Here is a 22,188-nt window from a genome sequence, read left to right as displayed (position 1 = left end):
AACCTGTAGCAGTGCCTGGGATTGCCCCCACCCAGGTGTAGGATCTTGCACTTGGCTTGGTTAAACTTCATAAGGTTGGCATCGGCCCACCTCACAAGCGTGTCAAGGTCCCTCTGGATGGCATCCCTTCCCTCCAGCGTATCAACCGAACCACACAGCTTGGTGTCGTCGGCAAAGTGGCTGAGGGCGCACTCAATCCCACTGTCCATGTCGCCGACAAAGATGTTGAACAGGACCGGTCCCAACACCGATCCCTGAGGGACACCACTCGTTACTGTTTTCCAACTGGACATTGAGCCGTTGACCACAACTCTTTGCGTGTAGCCATCGAGCCAGTTCTTTATCCACTTCTCTACATCTGTCTCAGGGCATCTTTACATTAAGTCTTATGCTAAAACCCAAGGCCTCCCAGTAAGGAACTGCTGTGCACAAGCACTAGGCTCTGCCATCCAGGCAGCTGCTCAGCAGGGAATGCCGCAGGGGATGCTTGCCCAATATTTTGTTTGGTTTTGCCGCCTTACTTGTCATATCTCCTCTCCTCCCACTCCCTCTCAACATGAACATGCATTTGATACTGGGCTTGGTGGTTGTGCAAGGCTCGTGTGTAGTCCTGGATGGCCAGATGTGGGAACCAAATCTCTCCAATTTTATCTTGTGCTGAGATCTTTGCACATTTTGCCCCCCTTGCACCACTTTCCTGCTACCTGCAGATAAGGATAATTGAAGCCATCATGTCTTGAAAGGGAAGGGAGAATCGGAGGCTGAGCAAGGATCAAGGTTTTATTTCATGGTCATGAAATGAAGGGCTGTAGACATCTTGATGAAACATTCAGAGATAAAGGTGAATAAAAGTGCATCCAGGTCACTCTGTGTCCCCACAGAGTGAAAAGTGCTGGCTGGCACTGCGGTGGTGTGGGATAATTACTGAATATGATTTAGAAATTAAACTTATATTTAAAAATGTAGCATTGCTCACACATAAAGGAAAAACGGACTTGCAGGGTAAGATGCAGCTGCACGTGGTATGCCAGGAATTCACTCCACAGCGGTTCCCGTGGCAACATTGCTTGACGGAGGATGGAGCAGAGTGGAGATTCTGCGGCCAAACTCTGTCCCAACACCAGCAGAGATGGGAACTAGGTGGTACTTAAAACTGATAAGCTGCATACTTGCTGCCCTGAGCCAACGGCCTGTCATCTTTTGACAAAATGCTGTCTTTTGTGCGAACTTTGCTTCATTATAATGCATTTTAATACGAAAACACACCTCCACCTCCAATGCTACCCGCCTCCAAAGTGAGACCACCCCTCTTTGAGCATGCTCTTTGAATTTTTTGTGGCATATACCTTTAAAAGCGAAGCAAGGAAAGTTTACACCAATAACAATAAAGGTATGTATGACTAGAGTCACTCAAGCTCCACCTTGAAAGTGAAAAATACTATAAAAATGACCCAAAAAGTGGGGGGCTTTAGGGAAGACATCATTGTGGACGAGCCGAGGAAGACCCCATCAGCTGACTACTCTCGACTCCTGGGACCGGTCGACGGGCTGGACCTTTCTTCCCCCCCATAGGGACGCCTTTGGGTAAGACTTGCACTGTATCCAGTGCTTCCCCGGGAAAATTAGGAATCTCTATATAGAGTTGCTTTTTAATTTTATACTTTAAAGCCAGGCTGTATTATTCATAACTTTGTCGCGCGGTTGTATACCTTATTATTTGCACGTGCTTTTGCAGACAGTGTATTTATCACCGGCAATCCACAAGAACCTGTATCTGTTGCTTTAATAAACTGCACCGTTTAAGTAGCTAATCGTAAATCTCTCATTGGACGCGACCAGCTCCCTCAGTGTGGCCGTGCTAGTTCGTGAGCACGATTAGACTAAAGGTGCAGTGCACTATTAGTGCATCCGGAATCGTGATTATTCAATATATTGAATGCGACCGGACTGATAGTGGCAAATTGGGCATCACTCAGAATCTAAGCCTAGCCGCACCCAGCCCCTCTAATATCTGAGGACCAGCTGGAAAGCAAGGGGGTTTATTTTCTGCCAAATTATTTTACCCTTTCACGCAACAGGTGGGCAGGGACTGAAAGAAAGAAGAGGGCCAGGTCCTAGGCCATTTCTGCTCCTCTGGCCAGACATATGAGGAGGGGCAGGCAGCTTTGTCCAGGGGCTATAGATCCTGCCAAGGTTCCCTTAATCCAGGGTTTGTAGCCCAAATATATCTCTATCAGGCAGCTGCAACCCCAAGTGACTATGGGCAGCCATTCTTGCATTGAGAATATTCTGGCTGAGGCTTTAGAAGACGTCATTTTCTTTGATTTAATTCCATATAAACTGCAGAATTATTTTCCTTTAGAGGCTTGCAAATTATGGAAGTATAAACCATGCTAATGATCCGATAAGGACAGCTTTGAGTACATTCCCAAGAACAGCTACCCCTGGGCAGGACTGTGCTTGGAGAGTCTTGATGGAGAGCAGTCTGCCACGTTCACCTGGCTGCCTTGCCTTCCGTAGGCCCCCCTCCCCAAATTCCTCCATCTCTCAGGAACGAGAATATTTTCCTCTCCGGCTTCTTGCAGAGGCAAAGGCCCTGCAGACCTGAAGTTATCTCTGGAATGTGTGTAAACACCAAGTTCAATGGGATGCTGTTTGCCCCCCTCTCCTGGAGGGGTTTAAGAAGGGTTAATACCAGTTTGTTTTACTGGTTCCTAGCCCTGGGAATTGTCTTCCTTGGAGGGCAACCTGGCTGACCCGAGTTGCTGTGTGTGCATTTCCCAGCATAAAGGGGAGATTTGGGGGCCCAAGGTGGTCTCCTGCTAAACAGGGACCTGGGAAATGGTAATTCAGGTGTAAGTTCGTTATGGTGTATGAGTATGTTACTAAAGAGACCTGCCCGGGCACCAAAGTACTGTTGGATTTAGAATAAGCAGCAGCAACCAGAACCTAAAGCTAGACAAAATCAAATTGAAAACAGACGCGCTAATACCAATGAAATGGTTAATTCCTAGATGTGTTGTCAGTGCTGGTGATGCACTGAGGCTGGATCCCTTCCAGAAAACGACACTTTAAACTGAAGACAAAGAGCTGGGCTTAGCACAGAGGTGATCAGTGGAATGGCTTGGACTGGTATATACAAGGGGTTAAACTAGATGATTTAATGATCTCTTTTGGCCTGAAAGCTTTCTGTTCTCTTAAGAAGATAAATGAAAAAGTCCTTTCACAAAAAGCGAGCATTTGAGATATGTGTCTAATGAACTCTGCTGCTTCCAGGGGAACGGGGGAGCAGGATCTCCAGGAAGTGTGACCTTGCTGCCTCCAGGCTGCCTGAAGTTGGTGGCCATCTGTTTAGTAGCGGTGGCTCACCACCATCAAGGTCACTGCTCTCACACATGATGTTTTTCAGCTCCATTTTTAATTGCTCTCTCCCTGCTTTTAAGTGACATTTGCTCCCTTATCTCCATCAGGGTGAAGAGGCCAAGTGGTATGAGCAGCCTCCTGGAGAAGATTGGCTCCAAAAAGCAGAAGATGAGCACATTGGAGAAATCTAAACTGGACTGGGAGAACTTCAAGGAGGAGGAGGGGATTGTGGAAGAACTGGCGATCCATAACCGAGGGAAAGATGGGTAAGAGGGACTTTACCTAATAGCAGTCCAGCATTTCCCACCACTTCCTATACATGTAGGAACTCCATCTCTTGCTACAGAGAGAGTTCAGCAAACCTGTGGGATTTACCAAGGATTTATTCTTGGGATATATAAAGGCAGTAGCTGCTCTAGGAATCACAGGGAGACAGGTAAGTCTGCAAGCACCTATCACTCTCTGCTAACAACCTCGTGAGTTCTTTCAAACTTCAACAGGGGAGATTTAGGTTAGATATAAGGAAGAAATTCTTTACCGTGAGAGTGGTGAGACACTGGAACAGGTTGCCCAAAGAAGGGGTAAATACTCCATCCCTGGCAGTGTTCAAGGCCAGGTTGGACAGGGCCTTGAGCAACCTGGTCTACTGGAAGATGTCCCTGCCTGTGGCAGGGGGTTGGAACTAGATGATCTTAAGATCCTTTCCAACTCAAGTCCAGCTAAAGTAGAGTCTGACTGTGCTTTATCTTCTCTCCTGCTAGTGGCACAGATGCAGCGGGAACCGGTCTAGCACAGCACTCCCATGAGAAAACACAATTGCCTTTGCCCTGTCTCAAATTGGGACATATGTTTTTTGTTCCATTCTTCAAGTGACACATTCCAGCTGCCTCTGTCCTCCCTCCTCCTGCAAACCCAGAGCAGCTGGCAAGGTGCATTAAAGATTATGGCAGCACTGGGTGTTGACTGTGTGCATCAAGCAATGTTCACTCCAATGAAGTTAATGGAAGTATCATAAAAGTAAATGGCGATGCTGTAAATAAAACAGTTAATAACATGCACTGCAGGGAAGGGTAATAAGATCAGAAGTGGTGTTTCCACTACAACTGTTTTGCTAATCTCTGGTAAAACATAACCAGCTTAGTGGACAGCTCATAAAATGTATTTTTATTTTAAGCTGTTTCTTTACTCTGCAGAAAAAACTCAGAGCTTCTGCATTCCAACACATTGGAGTTTGTGCTGTGTTTTTTTCAGTTTGGTCTTGCACTCTTCCACAACACCCCTACTCCATCAGATCTGCCCTAATGGGTTTCTGGACACTTGCCCTTGCACAAGTAGAGCAATTCATTAGGAGTGCTGGAGGGGGTCAAGTGTTCCTGCAAGATCCCTGAAATCCAAGTTGGTGAGTGATTTACATTGTGTACAGGTGTGGCAGAGCACCAGATCACTGCTGATGCTGTCTGCAGCATGGCTAATGCTGCAGTCAGAGCCCCATACACAAGGCTCTCCATTGAAATGGCCTGTGCCAGGAGTCTGGAGGCAGTGCCAGGCCATGTACCAGGCTCTGAGATGAAGGAGGAGGGTGAGCTTCTCCCACGAAGCCCCATCAGGAGCTGCAGGCTGCTTTGGGAGAGCCCACCTCCAGGGAACGGTCCTGTTTCTGTCTGTGGCACCTGGCTGGCTTGTCCCGATGGGATGTGGAGTGAGAATTTGCCCTATGCAGATGTCCTGAGTGGGTGCCAAGTGTGGTAACAGCTTTGGGCCTTCACTGCTCTGGACTGGGCAGTAGTACCACCATTAAAAGCCAGACCATCTCCTGCCAAGTGCCGGGACACACCATTTCTTTCCACAGCCGGTGGAATCAGCCTGAATCAGGGTCCATCACTCTCAGCTGGACTGTACACACCCCAGACAGGCCAGGCTGCCCTGCATGAGTGTTTTGTAGCATCTCTTGCTTGTTCAAACCCAGTATGTTGATTTTTCTTAGGCAGTGCTGTTTCCTTTCCCACCCCATACAAGCAGGACAGCTTGCTCTTCACACCTAGCAAACCTTTCTGGAGACACTAACATAATGCTCCTTGAAGGCTGAAGAAGGGATCAGCACATTGAAAAGATGAGCAAAGCAGAGCAGCAATTTTTAAGAGCTTCTATAAGCTTGAAGAGCTTTAGGTTTTGCTGTCTGTCACATCCCAGGCTGGAAAAATCCACTGGGTTATATTATTAAGAGGTTTTGTCATTAAACAAATGAGAAACAGGATGCTGTGATAATTTTAGATACTCCTTATAAATCTGTTTGTGCCAGTCAGGCACGTAATATGAGGGGATCACCTGAGTATCTGCTCACTGTGAATTACTTCCACCTTCGAGGTGTGAAGCCCTTGAAGGGTTTCACCAGCATGCCTGTGGTGTGAGGTGTGTTGCACCATTACAGAGCAGCCAGCCTGCTCGGGGGGCAGAGCACACAGACACTGCTATTGCCTGCTTCAGGTCACTTTGCAGGAGAGCCTGTAGTCCCTTCCACAGCCACCTCTTCTCCTTTAATAAGGTAGGCTCTGCTCACCCTTCGGTGAGCAATCATTTACCCATCTCTATGAAAACTGTAATGAGCCGTTGTTAACCCTTCAATCCAGGCAGGAGGGAGCAGGTGCTGCCTTTAATCCCTAGTGCCAATGTGCATTAGAAACCTCTGTCCTGCTTTGTAACTAAATGTCTGCCTGACCAGGACAGCCACAACCTGCCCCTGGAGCTGTCTGCCTGATGCCATGTGTGCCTGCGCAGTACAAGGATGATCCATGCATGTCTTGAGGAAGGCAAGAGGCATTTATTTTTGCTCAGAAGGGAAGGCAGGCTGAATTTCTTTTTTCTGGTAGCCTTGCAGAAGTTGCTGTTCACAGCCCAAAGCTCTTCGTGCCTCAGACCTCCTGGCCCTTCTCTGGGGCTGTGGCATGTTTCTGCTGCTGATGCTGGTTATCAGCCAGCCACGGCCTGGACCCGGGATTCCCAAGGCAGAGGGAATGTGTGCTGCCCTGTGGCTGTGTTCACCCCTGCCTCTGATTTTCCACCCCTTGTATCACCAGCCCCATACAGTGATTTGCATTGCCCCAGCAGCAGGATCTGGGTTTGTGCAGATTGTGTCAGATCCTGAGGGCCTGTCCTGGATTTGACAGGAGGGTGAAGTAAGGAGCAGAGGCAGCTGTCCCCTTTGCTGTTGATCTCTCTGAAGTGCTTTATAAATGGAAATGTGTAGCGGCCTCTTAATTGGGCCACCTTTGTAGGGCAGTCCCAATGGGGAGCAGCCCTAGGCCAGCCCTGTACACTCATGACTGGTGGTGCCTGGCAGGGGACAGGCAGCGCCAGTGAAACCCTCCTCAGAGCAGTTTGCAGCTGCCCTCATTAGCAGGGACAGCCTCTTCTCCCCACAAATTTACCTTCCTCTCCTGTGGATCACAGCCACCCTGTTTCCACATGGGCTGATAATTTACAGGAAGCTACTGATTCAGGTAGCAAAGGTTATTTAGACAAGCACAGGACAGGTGTTTGTGCCTCGCTCATGCACTTTACACTGCCATTTTGCATGGCCTTGCTGTCGGTTGCACGGAGCCAGACTGGGAACCAGAGATGCAGCCGCAGCTTGGGCACAGGGTTCAGGGTGCAGTGGGGCAGGGGGACTTGTGCCACCCCTGCAGACCTGCTGCTTCCTTGCTTCTGTCCATCAGCACCTCCAGCCTCCATGTGCATGCTGTACAGCCAGCCAGGCTTGTTTCCAGGCTGCCTGCCCCATTGTCCTGGGTTCAGCTGTAACAGTTATTTTTTCTCCTTCTTAGTAGCTGGTGCAGTGCTGTGTTTTGGCTTTAGTCTGAGAACAGCGCTGATAACACACCGATGTTTTTAGCTGTTGCTAAGTAATGCTTACCCTGATCAAGGACTTTTCAGTCTCATGCTCTGCCAGTGAGGAGGGGCATGGGAAGCCGGGAGGAAGCAGAGACAGGACACCTGACCCAAACTAGCCAAAGGGGTATTCCATACCACAGCACGTCATGCCCAGTATGTAAACTGGGGCGAGTTACCCAGAAGGCCCAGGTCGCTGCTCGGGTCAGGCTGGGTATTGGTTGGCTGGTGGTGAGCAATTGTATTGGGCATCACTTGTGTTTATTGTTTTCCTTTTCCCCTTTTAGTTTTATATTCTCTCCCCTTGTTATTTCCCTTATCATTATTATTATTGGTGGTAGCAGTAGTGGTTTTGTATTATACCTTAGTTGCGGGACTGCTCTTATCTCAACCCATGGGATTTATATTCTTTTGATTCTCCTCCCCATCCCTCCAGGAGCAGGGGGGAAGAAGGGGGGGAGTGAGCGAGCAGCTGCGTGGTTCTGAGTTACCAGCTGGGCTTAAACCATGACACCCATAAACCCTGATGTATGCACAGGCAGTGCCCTGCAGGGTCTGCTCCGGCCCTTGCAGAGCTTTTCTGTGGTTGGCCAAGGACAACACCATGGGGTAATGTCATGCAGTTCCTCCTCCATGCAGAGCTGCTGGCTGTGGCCGTGAGACCACATTCCTGGTTCATGATCCGTATCCATCCCCCAGGAGCCAGTCCCTGCCCACCAGAGGCACAGCAGCCAAGGAAGAAGAGGAAGGCACTGACCTCTTGCTGGAGTTGGGAGAAGGGTATTGCAGAGGGGCTGAAGGAGCTTCAAATTCAGTAGCTCAGGGTGTTGGTGCCCAAGCAGTCAGGGTGTTCCCAGGTTGCCAGCAGTAACCCCTGTCCCTTGCCTTCCCGGTTGTGGTTGTGTTTGGTGTTTAGCAGCAGAGGGGGAGGAAAACCACACACCCAGCAATATGACACACTAATATTCAACGTGACCCTCTGACTTCCTTACCGTGGCCTCTCTGAGCCCGGTCCCAGGAGTGGGTCACCTCCCTCCTTGCAGGAATGAAGGGAAGCAACACTCCCCTGCCTGCCTTTCCTGAGCCAGTGTGGGGAGGGGGCCTCAGCACTCAGCCCTCCTCTGATGGCGAGGAGCAGGGGGGGCAGAAAAATACCTCCTCATGGCCAGCACATCATCTGCATTACGCTTCTGCCCCTTGCACCTGACGGAGATGAGCTGACCCAGTTGTGTCAGCACAGAGATAGGCTGGGGATGAGATGGGGCATGGGGTGGCAGCAGGGATGATGCCCCAAACCATTCTGTGATTCTATGATTTCTCAGTGTCCTGGGTTCAGCTGTAGCAGTTATTTTTCTCCTTCTTAGTAGCTGGTGCAGTGCTGAACCCAGGACACTCAGCCATAAGAGGAGAGCTGGAACCAGAAGCAGCTAGCCCATATCTCCAGTCTGTGGGATCCCTTCACCCCAGACCTCTGTGAGTCCCCCAGGAGACACCCAGCAGGCCACAGAGCAGTTCTGGTGTCCATGGGAGACATTCAGTGCAGTGACCAGATCATGGAGAGAGAGGGAGGGAAGCAGATGATGCCTTCCCTGCTCCTAGCTTCGGGTCGGCTTTGTCCCAGGCTGGGGGCAGCGCTGGCTGCTACGGGCACTGCTTAACACCCTCTGCCTCCCTGCAGGTACATCGAGAGGAAAGCATTTCTGGAGCGCGTGGATCACAGGCAGTTTGAAATCGAACGCGACCTCAGACTGAGCAGGATGAAGCCCTGAACTGCTGGGGATGGGGATGCTCCCTTCTGTGCCCGAGTGCTGGCTAGGGACTGCCAGCCACCGCTGGACCACCGAGCACGGAAATCATTCTCTACCCAAGACTCAGCCTGTATGGCTCAACGTACAGGTTTTTCCTTATACTGTAATAGTTTGGGGAGGGTATTTGTCAGTAGGCAGGGGGCACTTTGAGGGTTAAATGGCCCAGAAGGTGATAGAAGGAACCAACATGATTCTGGCAGGCAGCTTTCCAAGGAGAAGATATGGTGGCACCCATCCTTTGCCAACCCTAGGTGCTTCTGGCAGCAGGAGGAACTATCAAGGCTGGGAGGGTGCTGGCATATTCATCTGTGAGAGTGGAGCTGCAGGAAGGTTTCATGGGTGTTGTGTGTGCACAAGCTGTGTGCTGGAGCCCTTCTCCCCGCTCTGCCAGCCCCGCAGCCTCCTTGCCCCGCTGTGCTGTGCTCTTGCCTGGACAAAGCCTAACTGTCTGTACTTGCTTGGGGGTCTGATGATGCTGGGGGAGGGGGTGTTAAGCAAGCCCATGAAGAAATCCTTCCTTGTTCACACTGTCAAGAAGATGGGAGCAGCTGCAGCAGGCAGGATGGGCCAGAATCTTAACATTCACATGAATAAAGTATTCCATCCCAGCACTCTTGCATGCTGGCAGCGTGGTTTGTGCAGGAAGCAGGGAACAGAGAAATTAAGGGTCACATACAGTAAGGAGTGTCTGACTGTGATGGTGAAAATCCCTGCTCAGAGGTGCCTGGTGTCTGGGATTAAATCCAGAACTGGGGGTTGATGGGGACAACGTAGTCGTCCTGTAGTGGTGCTGCAGGAGTGAGGAGACCCTCCCACGGCCTGGCCACTCAGGGGCATTCAGTGAAGCTGCCTGGGAGAGCAGAGGCGCCTGGGCGTGGAGCTGGAGGCCAGTAACGCACCATCATCTTGCCATCCCTTCTGGTCTCGTGCTTGCTGAGTTCGGCAACTCCCAACATTTGTTCCGTGCAGGTCCTCGGAGTAGAGGTGCCTTTCCCCACAGATGCTCAGAACCCACTCAGTGGGCAGCCCGTGCTGGTGCTGTGCCAGTGGAAGAGCGATGCCAGCCCCATCCTTCCTGCTAATGGGGTGAGCGATGCTGTGCTAGCCCCTTGCCCACAGCACTGAACATGGTCTCAGCTTTGGACTCACGTGTCAGCTGCTGAGTCAGCCAATGCTCTGTGGCTGTGTTGCAGGATAGATGAGAACAAAACACCATGTGCTGGGGGGAGCTGCAGCCTGTTCTGTACAGAATCAGCTGTTACAGACCTGCTTCAACAAGCCTGAAATTGGACACAAACAAAACAAGGGGGCAATGACATGTTTTCATCTCCAAATGCTCCCAAGCCAGTTGCTGCTTTGGTTTTGGTTGCAAAAACAACTGAAGTCCCTGTCCAGGGCACTGTTGTGGGGAGGTTTCAGCTCAGGGCTCCTGGCTGGCAGATGCAACAGGGAAACCTTTCGAGAACCCAAGGCCAGAGGCACCAAACCCAGCCTTAAAAGCCTTAAAGAGCTCCAGGCTGTGTCCAGAGAGGGCCCTGCAGCAGCATCAGGCTCTGGGTGACTTGGGGGGATGGCTTTGGATTTCCACACATGCTAACGGTCCGTTAGTGGGATCTGGCCAGCACAGCCTCCACCAGCACGCTGGTAAACTGGGAAAATCAATGACCCCCAGTTTACAGGATCCTGCCTGCCAGCCCCAGCTCTGCTCTCCAGAAACTATCCAGCCTCTCTGGGGTTTTTCCTTCCCTTCAGCTGAGCAAATGTGGAAAATTTTGAAATCTTGGAAGCAACCTGACCTGCTGGAAAAGTGTGGTTTCATGGCAGTGGCTGAGAGCCTTGGCTCTCCTCTCTGCTGGGCTCCCCAACTCCCGGAATCCTGGACGTGAGTAGGGCTGTGGTATCAGCTCCCAGCCCAGCAAGCTGGGATGGACTCTGTGGGACAGCCGGAGGCAGCCTCCAGCCTGGGGCTGATTCCTAGCTTCCTCCATATGCATACCCAAGTGTCCTGCATTTTTGCTTGGTTGGATCATGTATTCCTCACCTCTCTTTCCTGAAGATGAGGAGTGATTTACAGGTCTCCAGAAAACACAGCTCGGCTGCTTAGGAAGGAAAAACAAAAAGCCAACATCCCCCCCACCTCCGCTTGCTATTTCCATTCCCAGACACCTTCCCACAAAGGGGGGTGGCCCCTGTCCCAGCCAGCCCTTGGCATCCCAGCCAGCCCTGAGCTCTCTGGAAGGAGCAAAGCTCCCAGGAGGTGCAGGTCCTTCTTTTGAGATGTTCCCACCTTGAGCCATCCTCTCCAGGAAGCTCATGTATCCTCTGTAGGTCAGAACCCACCCAGGGCATTTGCTGGGGATAACTGGCACTCCAAGGAGTCCCTCATGGCCTGAGCATCACCTTGCCCCGAGGAGCTCTCCCTTCCCTGGCTGCCTGAAGGGGCCCCTTGTGTGGCTGGGCCCCAAACAAGGCAGCAATTGTGTCTGTGTGCCCTGTCAGTTGGGGTTCTGCCATAGTGGCCACGCTCCGGAGCCGTGGTGAAACTGTTACAGAGCTGTTCAGTGGGGTTTGGGGAAGCTGCCTAGGGAGCTTGCTATGGGGTAGGGAATGGTGTGCATTTACAGCTGCTGAGGTGGTAGGAATACAGGAATACATGTCTGGCTCTCAAGGTGCATCCCATGGGACTCTGCCAGGCCATCCCAAGGCCTGCGATGGGATTCTGGGCTGGCCAAGCTGCCATGGGGCAAAGCATGGCTGGCTCCAGGAGGCATCTCCCCACAGCGGGGCAGCAGTTCCCCATGGGGACCTGGCGCTGGGAAGGGCTGGTGATGCTGGTGGCACCACATCCTCTTCTCCAAGCTGCTGCTTTCAGCCTCTCCCACCTCTTTTCCCTGTAGCAATGTCCCATCCAGCAGCACAGCATGGCTGTGGTAGATTCAGGACTAACGGGGAGTAACAGGGTGGCTCATGGGTCTCTCACCCATCTGAGCGAGGGTCCCCACTCAGGGCATCCTCACGCCAGTAGTGGGTGCTGGCACCAATGTTTGAAGTTCAGCCAGTGGCAGTGGCACAGCCCCGGCCAGGAGCAAGGATCAGCCCAGCCCTCGCCAGGGGATGAATGGGGAGATGAACACAGCTGCTACTGTTGGGGCAGCCCAAGGCCAGCACTCCACCTTAGCTTTTCCAGAGATGAGGGGGTGCCCAGCCATCCTGGTCCCGCCATCCTGCTCTCTGGAAAGGCGAGTGGTCTCCTCCATCATCTCCTCTCTGCAGCTTAAAACTGACCCAGCACCATGGAGAGGTGTGGGGATAAATCCTTGTTCTGATACTGTTGGGTCCCATGATAATACAAGCCAAGAGAAATGTCATTATTTCCAGAATATTGAAGGCTAATAAATCCCATCCTGCCTTACAGGATTTATTTCTCCATTCATTGCTAGGAGACTCAGTCTTGTGTAATCCTATTGCTGCTCCAGGAGGCAGGAGGCAGCTTTCCGAAGCACAGCCCTGGCAGGGCTGCAGGCAAGTGCTACGGGCAGGAGCAGGCAGCCTGGTCCAGAGCTGCTGGTCTCCATCGGGGATGGCTCCAGCCCCTCAAATGTCCCAGCGCCACCCCCTTTCCCGAGATGTCCCACTGTCCCAGAGCTGTACCCCAGGTGTGGGATCACTGAAACACATCCCCTCTGGTGGTTGGGGCATAGAGGGGCTGATGGGGTGTTAATCAGCAATTAGCCAATTAACCTGGCACAGCACCGTTCACCTGCTCCCCCCATCCCATGCACACCCACTGTGCTCCCCTGAACCCCCACTTTGGGGTCCTCCAACACTTCCCATGCCAGGAAAAGCCAGTCCTGGCACAGGTGCAGCGGAGCCTGCCTGGTGCAGAGCTGGCTGTGCCTGGATGCCAGAGACACTCCTGAAGACAATGAGAGACACATGAATATGGCTGGAAATTCTGCCGCCAAAGTGTTTTCCATAGCAACTGTTGCTGGGGCAACCTGCATCCCAAGCAGCATCCATCCCGAAATGCCCAGCCCTGTGTCCACCAGAGCTGGTAGAAAACCACAGTGTGGGGCTCTCGCCGTACCCCACTGCCGGCAACCAACCGTGTCACCAACCCAGCTATGAGCATCCCCAGCGCCGTGGGGCCCCCGTAACACTCCACTTCAGATCTTCATTTTTGGCATTTCATTTTCTTAGAGGTGGGAGAAGCTGCAGGGAGGCCTGTTGGTGCCTGTTACCCCCCAGGAACTCAGCTGCAGAAGCAGGGGATGCAGGAGCCATTGCCAGTTCAGGATGCTGAGCAGATGCAAGCAGCAATTTTGGCTCCGATGCACTGAAAATGGCCAGGATTGAATATTGACAGGGGATGCTTTGATCTGAGCATCATCACAGGGAGGGGAAAATAAAATCCCTGCTGCTTTTAAGTACCAAAGCAGGGAGCTTGTGGCTCCTCAGCACTCGCCTGAAGCCATGTGGTGGCAGGATCACCCTGGGGATCCCAGGAGACACCCTCGATGGGAGGGAGGCAGAACCTCACCAGGCTCAGGGGCTCTGAAGCAAACACACCGCGGCCTCATGGGAATCAGCTGCAGAGCTTGGAGCCCATCCCAGGGATGCCTGCAGGGCTCATCCCCTGCGCTGTCACTGCTGCCACTGGCAAGAGGAAACCACAGTCCTCTGACTGTGCCTGCCGGGGCAGCTGCAGTTTGTGGGCACAACCACAGCCCCCCCCCCCGCCGGATATCTCCTATCCCTGGCCATGCCTCAGTTTCCCCTTCTGCCAGCGATGCACTGGGGAACCTGCCTCCTAGCAGGGGACAGCGAGGGGAGGTTGTTGTTGCTGAGGAATGGTGGTGGTGGCTCTCGGGGAGCAGAACAAGCCTCACTTTTTGTGGTAGGGCACGTGTTTGCAATGTGGCCTCAGCTCTGCTGCAGCACATTGGTGCGGCCCAAAGGTAACCCCTGAGGTGAACAGAGCCAAGAAGGAATGCCATGGCGGTAGCACATGCACAGGCAGAGGTGCATTCCTGGCCTGCCTCAGCATGCACTGCTTGCTCCACTGCCCTGTGGCTCTGGAGCTCGTGTGTGCACCCCCGTGGCTGCTGGGCACCCCCATGTGCCTCCCCTTGGCTCCCTGCTCATGCACAGGCCTCGCATGCTCACTGGGCACCCCCAGGTCCCCTCCCTCTATAGCCTGTGTGCACCCAGCTCTCACACACTCCTGTGCTGGGCCATGCATGTGTGTCTGTGCAGCTTGTGCAGGTCTGTGCATGTCACATGGGTCCTGTTCCTCCACTGCAGCTCCTATGTGTCCTGCAGCTTGTGTGTGCCCATGCAGCTCGCACACGTGCCTCCCACGAGCTCCCCGCTTGCCCTGTAGCCGCCCTCCCAGCCCACTCCTGGCTCTGTGCAAATGCCGGCAGCGCCGGAGCTGTGGCTCAGCATGGGGCAGTGTCAAGCACAGACTCACTGGCTGCCAGGGCACCCGTGGGCCACGTGCCCGGGCTGTTGGAACAGGCCGGGTGGGCAGCATGCCAGATGCTGCAGTGTGCCATGTGTGCCATAATGGACCGTCACCCCGCAGCAGCACCTGGGCTGAGGTGGGACGTGCAGCTGACAGAAAGTTCTTGAAAACACACACACACACCCCCCCACACGCACCCCCATTGCACACATCAGCCCCTGCCTTACACACCTGTTGTACCTACACCCACCCGTTACCTGCCTCTTACACCCACCTGGTACCCCCCTGCTGTTGCATACCCATTACCCGCCCAGAATACCTGTTACACACTTCACACACACCTCCCCTGCTACACACCCATTACACACACGTATGTGCTCCAAGCCCGTTACACTCCTGTAATCCCCCCATCGCACCCCCGTTACACGCCTGTCACATGCCCATGTACCCCCGTTACACCCCCAGTGCACATCCATTGCACATCCATTGCACACCCGTTACACACCCACCACACCCCCTCTGCACCCTGGCTGCACGGTGGCACGGTGCCGGTGCCGGTGCCGGTCCCCGACCTCATCCCCCTCCCAGCCGCTAGTGCCGAGCCCCCTCCCGGTGCCCGCCCCTCCTCTCCCCGTCCAAGCCCCGCCCGCCGCCGCAGCCCCGCCCCCTCGGGGCGGGCGCAGCCAATGGGCGCGGATGGTGCCGCCGGGCCCAAGCGGGTACGCACTATAATGATCCCTACGGCACTACTGCTGTGCTGTCTTTCGGCCCGATTGGCGCTAGTCCTGTATGGCGCCGCGGGAAGATGAGCTACCTGGTGAGACAGCCCCATGGGCGGGGTGACTGGGGTGGGGGCGCTCCTCACGGGACCTGGGGGTGAGGGCTCATGGGGGGGCCCTGGCACGGCGGAGCACGGGGAAGGCCGCGGTCTTGCCTCTCGGGCAGGGCTCCCTCAGGGCGGCCGACTCACTTCGAGTGACCTTGGCCTGTTACCGCAAAAGTCGGTCGGAGAAACTCTCTAGGACTCAATTTGGAGTTTTAGAAAGCAGCATTCTTTATCGCAGCGCTGGGCGCACACATGAATCGTTTCACAAAGGTGAGCGCACCCCTTACTTGCCGGCGGCAGCAGCTGTATATTTAGCAAACTCATGCATATTCACAGCTTTTCCAGGGAACGCTTTACATACGAGATTTCCTGGGACTGATTGTAATATTTGCATCCTAATTGCACATGCGCTTTCTTGCTGAGTGGGGGTCGCTGGTGGTCGCCGATAGTCTTCCTCACTGTGTTTACTGAATGACCTCAGTGCTTGCGCACACTCACAAGGTCCTAGTGCTGAGCTAGCAGTTGGTATGTCCTTGCTTCTGTTCTGTTCCAGTCTCGCTCCACGCTGGGCGCCACTCTGTTATCTTGAAGGCTGGCATCCTTGGTCTTATTTAGTGTCTCCTTAGTTATCAGTCCTGTGATGTTTTTTCCCCCATCAACCGGACATTCTTTATTCCCTATGTGTCAGCAAGTTAGAACAACTTGCTATATTCTACTACGTTAAAGTCATACACATTATTGTGTCTGATACGTTAGCTTAAACCTATAATTTAAGCCTACAGGCCTAGCCCTGCCACACTGGGGCAGGGAGGCCTTGTCCCCACAGTGTTCCAGGCCTCATGGGGAGATCCCACCAGGGCTACAGGCCTCCCTACCAGGCCGGCAGGGAAGGCAGGCGAGGCCTGTGGGGTGGGGCGTGAGTGGGCGGGGCCGGCCCTGCCATCTTGGGGCAGGCTGTGGTCTGTGCTGCTGGCGTGGCATCGGTGAGGCCAGAGGGCTCTGTGCAGTGTCCCGGGCACACCGCGGTGGCATGGCCTGTGTCTGCCATGAGGGTAGCCATGGCGGAAGGGGTCCCGTGGCAGCTGGCGTGGGGATGGCCGTGGCTGGCTTGCTGCCATGGCACTTCCTCCCTGGTGGTGGGAAGGGGAGGGAGAGGCAGAGGAGGGCCCCCCAATACCGGGGAGTTGGGAGGGCCTAGCCTCTTCCCAGCACCACCTCTGGGAAGGATGGGTTGAACTTCAGCTGGGAAGGAAAAGGCAGTTGGAGTAGAGAGATCCAGCTGGTGGGACCTGCTCAGCAAAACCCCTGGGGCTCCATCCTAGTGCTGGGTCTGCTGGGATGACTCACCGCTCTGGCGCGGGGCTCTCTTGCAGAATGTGCTGGCCAAGGCACTGTATGACAATGTGGCCAAGTCCCCGGATGGGCTCTCCTTCCGCAAGGGCGACATTATGATGGTGCTGGAGTGCAGCATGCGAGGGCTGGATGGCTGGTGGCTCTGCTTGCTCCATGGCCGGCAGGGCATAGTCCCCAGGAACCGCCTCAAGATCCTGGTGGGGATGTATGACAAGAAGCAGCAGCAGCAAGTGCCTGGCCCTGTGCAGGGGCAGGCACTGCCTCAGCTGCTGGTGTCCCAGTTGGCTCTGCCTTGCCACTACCAAGGGGGCTACACCCCGCTGTCACCTGCCTTGCAGTACACACCCATGCACCCTGCTTATGCCCCCCAAGGGGACAACATCTACCTGATGTCAGTCCCCAGTAAGGGACAGCAGGGTCTGTACCCAGGCTCAGCACCTACCGGACAGTTTCTGTCTGCCCTGGCTAAGCAGCCACCTGCCTACCTGAAGCAGATGCCTCCCTATGCTTTCACCAGCCCTGGCCAGGAGATCTCCCAGGTGCCCCCCTCCCTGGGCCAAGTGGCAGAGGTGTACCCTGGAGGCTCTGCCAGCCCCCCTCAGGACATCTACCAGGTTCCCCCCTCAGCCAGTCAGGCTCAAGGCATCTACCAGGTGCCTCCGTCATTGGACATGAGGAGCTGGGAAGGGCACAAGCCTCAGGGAAAGGTAGGATGGGGGGACTAGAGGGGGTGGTAGCATGGTTGCAGGGCTCTCTGTGGTCCGTGGTGGCAAGTGGGTGACAGGGCTCTTATCAGCCCACCACTGTCTTTGGGAGCAGGCAGTCCTTTTGCCCATATGGGGGGGGTGGTGGTGTGTGTGTGGGCATCCTTGCCCACGCCACAGGCAGGAGTGGGTGTCAGGGGGGGAGGGAGGTGTCCCTGCAGTGACTGAGGTGCCCAGGTTGGTGTGGGCTACCCAGCTTGGGGCTGGCACAGCATTTGGCACTCGGGTCCTCTTGGTCTCCAGCATGGGATCTACTGGTGTCTGGTACAGGCATGGGCTGCTGGTAACCTAAGAGCTGCCTGGAGATGCCCCTTGGCCAGATCCTGCAGCTATGGAGGTAGCTGTGGTACCCGGCATGGTGCTGTCATCTCTCCTTCCTCCTGGGAGTGTGGGCAGGGGCAGGCAGCCAGTGCCAGCATGTCCCAGCCAAGCCAAGGAGCCTGCTGGTGCTTGCCAGTTGGGTTAATTGGCAAGGCAAGGGTGAGCCACCAGCCTGTCCCCAGCACAGGGACCCTGTCCAGGTCAGCCTAACGGCTGCACCCTAGACACCAGGCTCTTCCTGGCTCTGCCCCTTCCCGGGCACATCATTCTGGGGAAGAGGAGTGAGATGCTTTCAGCATTGTGTTTTCTGGGAATGCTGCTCTGACTTACCCCCTGGGAAGCAGCTGGTGAGGGGCCGTGGGGCTGCCAAACCGCGGCCAGTGCATGGGGAGCATCCTAAAATGGAGGACTAGCCTGGCACCTCTGCCAGTGGCTCAGCCCTTCTTGCCTCGGGCTGCCGTGATCCTCTGGGTTTGGTTCTGTGCTGCTTTCGTGTCCCATGGTACAGCAAGGTGGGAGGCACTGAGCCATGGGCAGGGACCTGCTGTACCCGCCGGGCGCTGGCAGGTCGCTGCCCGCGGCTCGGTGCCCACATCGGCCGTTCCCTCCCGCACGCTACGGCCGTGCCGCTGGGCTTTGTCTCTCGCCGAGGCTCGCTGCTATAAATAACCGGTGAGATCATCCCGGTCCTGGCAGCGCAGCCTGGCCAGGCAGCGCCCTCCCGTGGGCACCGGTTTCCCGGTGCCAGACAGTCCCAGTACCCCTCTTTCCAGCCCCATCGCTGTGTTTTGGAGGGGTGATGTGGGGTGGGAGGCAGGCTGGCGATGCTCGGTGGTGCCCACCTCATCCCTTTTCCTCTTGCCAGATGCTGGTGCCCACCCATGTGGGGCAAGTGTATGCCTATGACTCCCCCAAGGGTGAGCAGGATGAGTATTATTTTCCTTGTTACCTTCTCTCCACGGGCTCCCAGGAGATCTATGATGTGCTTCCTGTCCAAGGGGGGGGTTCTGAGCCAGTTCAGCCAGGAGGTGAGGCTGGTTGGGGGGGCAGGGAGATGCTCTGTCACAGTGTGGGATACAAATCTGGACAAATGACACCCAAAGCTGGGCACATTGTGAGCCCTGGTGCTGTTTTGGGCACCTCTGTCCTTCCCAGTGGTCCCTGGGAAGAGGCAGGTACTCACACCATCCCTGACTCATGGTCCTGTGTCCGTCCCGTCCTCCCCCTTCCAGGGCTATGACACCCCACCTATGGCAGTGAAGGGTCTCAATGGGCAGGAGATCTATGATGTGCCCCCCAGCCCTTCCCAGTGGGGAAGAACCTGCACCAAACTCTAAGTGCTGCTGGGGAGGTCCCAGCTTCTCCATATAAGAGACATTTTTACAGTGAAAACAATCATGGAACGTCTTCCCCAGAGATCTGGTGGCCTCCCTGGCACTGAAAGCTTTCAAGATGTGAGGGGACAGGGTCCTAGATAATCTCATCTAGGGGATGAGGTTGGACTGGATGATCTTGCAAGGTCTCTTCCATCCTGGGCTGCTCTAGGACTTTGATTCCCACCCCACAGGGGATGTGGGAGGCTGGGATGCTGCAGCAGGGCTGTGCCAACCTCCCTGGAGGCAGGAGCACCCCTGAGGTGGCTCTGTCCTGGTGCTCACCCAGCACTGTCTTGCATCCCTGGAGCTGCTGGTGATGTATGGCACAGCACACCTCACATCCAGGTGTGACCCAGGCTGGCTCTCCCAATAATGCTGACTCTCCCTGCTGCTGCCCTTGCAGGTGTACGATGTGCCCCCCTCAGTGAGCAAGGATGTGCTAGATGGCCCAGTGCGGGAGGAGGCCTACAATGTGCCCCCTGCCTTTGCCAAGCAGAAAGCCTTTGACCCTTCCCACCACCCCCTCCTGGCCCAGCAGGAGCCCTATTTGCCAGAGGACATCTATGATGTACCACTGGTGGCTGGGAAAGGTTCCCCCAATCCACTGCTCTATCAAGAGATCTATGATGTACCCCCCAGCCTCAAGAAGCTGGGGGGGTTGGCCTTCTCCCAGGTGTATGACTTGCCCCAGGACCTGCATGCCTCAGGTAAGGGCTCCCTGGACACAGAGGGTGAGTACATCTATGATGTCCCACCACAAGTGGACTGTGAGGCCAAGGGTGCCAATGCCAAGCGCCTCTCAGTCTCCAGCACAGGCAGCACCCACAGCAACATCTCCACATCCTTGCTGGATGTAGCGCCCATTAAGGAGCTGGCCAAGGGAGCTGGCAAGGAGTTCTCCCTGGATGTGGATGCCACCATGGAGATGCTGGCCAAGCTCCAGCACGGTGTTGGCAGCACAGTCTCCTACCTCATGTCCTTCATCAGTGCCAACTGGCGCAGCCCCAAGCACATGGAGGCCAATGCTGCCAGCATCTGTAGGGCAGCCAAGGGTGTCCGGATGGCCCTCAGGGACCTGCTAGAGTTTGCCCAGGGGGTGGTGGGCAGTGCTGCCCAGGCCTCTGACTATTCCCTCTACACCAAGCTCAGCAAGCAGTTGCAGAAGATGGAGGAGGTCTACCAGACTCTGGTGCAGCACAGCCAAGCACTGGACGCTTGCCACTGGGCCCTGAGCACCTTGGCCAGCAGCAAGCTGGGCACAGATGACTTGGAGCACTTTGTCATGCACTCACGTGGCATTCCTGATGACACTAAGCAGTTGGCCTCCTTCCTGCATGGCAATGCCTCCCTCCTCTTCAAAAGGACAAAGCTGGCGGTGGAGAGTGGCAGCCACAGGCCCCCTCACCCTTCTGACAAGGCCAGCAGCATCCAGTTGTGGCCCCTGCCCTCCCCACCCAAGCTGCTGGTCCAGGAGTCTCCCAACAGGCCCTACAAGAACAGTGAGAGCAACTGGATGGAGGATTGTGACTATGTCCATCTCCAGGTGAGTGCAGGCAGTGGGGATGCTCTCCATAGGTGGGTTTGTGCCAGTGGTCCCTGGCATGGGGGGATCAGACAATTCTGACTGCCATGGTGCTTCTGCCACCCACATCTTGATTTTACCCTATGGCTTGAGCACTATGGGGACCAGGGGTGTCCCAGGGTAGGTGAGGACTTGGTCCTGGCAAAGCCAGTGTTGCTGACCTCCATGTCATGTCCCTTCCTTCCCTGCAGGGCAAGGAGGAGTTTGAGAAGACCCAGAAAGAGCTGCTGGAGCTTTCTCCATCTCCAACATCATCTAGCAGAGCAAGGACCAGCTGGAGCACCAGCAGGTAATGGGGCTGGGGCAGGCAGGCGCTGCTGGGTACAGCTCTCATGGCAGGCAGGGGCCTTGGGTTCTGCTCTGCTTGTACCCCCCTGGCCTAGACCATGGCCCCCTCTTGCGTGGCTGTCCCTGTGGTGGGTTCTGGCTCACCTCCCACGCCAGCACTGTGGAGGGGAGAGGAGCCTGGCACAGCTGTCCTGGGACTGGCACTGTCCCTTGCTGTTTCCCCTGGGGCACACCTGGGGCTGGTGGCCACTGTCAGCCATGCCGGTGGCTCCAGGGAGGGGAGCAGGCATTGGCTTGATGGCTGCCCTGCCTCACACCCATCCCTCCTGCAGCTGAAGCAGTTCGAGCAGCTGGAACAGGAGGCGACATGCCCCATTGACAATGACCTGTCCAACTGGAGCCCCCCCCCAGCACTATGGCCCAGTGCAGGATGGCCGGTGTCCTGCTGACCACCAGCTCCTCCTCTTCTACCTGGAGCAGTGCAAGGCCAACCTTGCCACGCTCACCAACGCCGTCGATGCCTTCTTCACTGCTGTCAGCACCAACCAACCCCTGCAAGATCTTTGTGGCCCACAGCAAGTTCATCATCCTCAGCACCCACAAACTTATTTTCATTGGGGACACGCTGTCCTGCCAGGCCAAGGCCCAGGATGTCCAGCACAAGGTGATGCACTACAGCAACCTCCTCTGTGAGATGCTCAAGATCATGGTGACCACCCTCCACTACCCTTCTCCTGCTGCCTCGAAGCACATGGTGGAGTGTGTCGAGGACCTTGCCAACAGCACGCAGCAGTTTAGGATGGTGCTGGGCCATCTGGCAGCCATGTGATGGTGCAGGGCTGCTGCCCTCACTCTGTCCCCAGAAACATATCCCCCTCCACGAGAGCCCTCTCTGCCTCCTGTAAGCGGACGTACATAGAGACTCCCCATGTGCACCAGGGGTTTGGGGCTCTGCTGGTAGAGGGGTGAGGGGCTGCAGCCATTATCCCCCTTCCTCTTTTTCCTTCCTCTGGCCAGAGGCCAGGATTGGTTTTGGAGCCATGCCCATAATGAAGCAAAGCTGGGAGGTGGATTTGTGCCTGCTCATCCCTGCTGTCCTCTCTCCATACAAAGCCAGCAGCCTCAAGGCTGTGGGGCTGTGTCCCTGTTGAATCA

At 55.1% G+C, this 22,188-nt stretch overlaps 2 protein-coding genes across 2 annotated transcripts in view; both read left to right on the top strand.

The window, feature by feature from the left end:
• LOC115619014 (craniofacial development protein 1-like) overlaps positions 1-9,017 on the top strand; it is a 75,763-nt gene extending 66,746 nt beyond the window's left edge. The window contains exons 5-6 of the mRNA XM_030511031.1: positions 3,471-3,629; positions 8,927-9,017. Coding sequence (XP_030366891.1) covers positions 3,471-3,629; positions 8,927-9,017 — 250 coding nt within the window. The remainder of the gene's footprint in view (positions 1-3,470; positions 3,630-8,926) is intronic.
• Positions 9,018-9,027: 10 nt separating this feature from the next.
• LOC115619013 (breast cancer anti-estrogen resistance protein 1-like) lies at positions 9,028-21,862 on the top strand. The gene is given in 13 exon segments (XM_030511030.1): positions 9,028-9,138; positions 10,026-10,142; positions 16,672-17,409; positions 18,653-18,781; positions 18,783-18,815; positions 19,020-19,094; positions 19,097-19,138; positions 19,567-20,706; positions 20,937-20,987; positions 20,990-21,034; positions 21,366-21,434; positions 21,436-21,582; positions 21,584-21,862. Coding segments are annotated over 13 exon segments (2,976 nt in total).
• The last annotated feature ends 326 nt before the right edge of the window (positions 21,863-22,188 follow it).

The sequence above is a fragment of the Strigops habroptila genome, chromosome W (assembly GCF_004027225.2).
Source record: "Strigops habroptila isolate Jane chromosome W, bStrHab1.2.pri, whole genome shotgun sequence".
Lineage (NCBI taxonomy): Eukaryota > Metazoa > Chordata > Aves > Psittaciformes > Psittacidae > Strigops > Strigops habroptila.
This window is presented reverse-complemented; position numbering and strand designations above follow the sequence as displayed.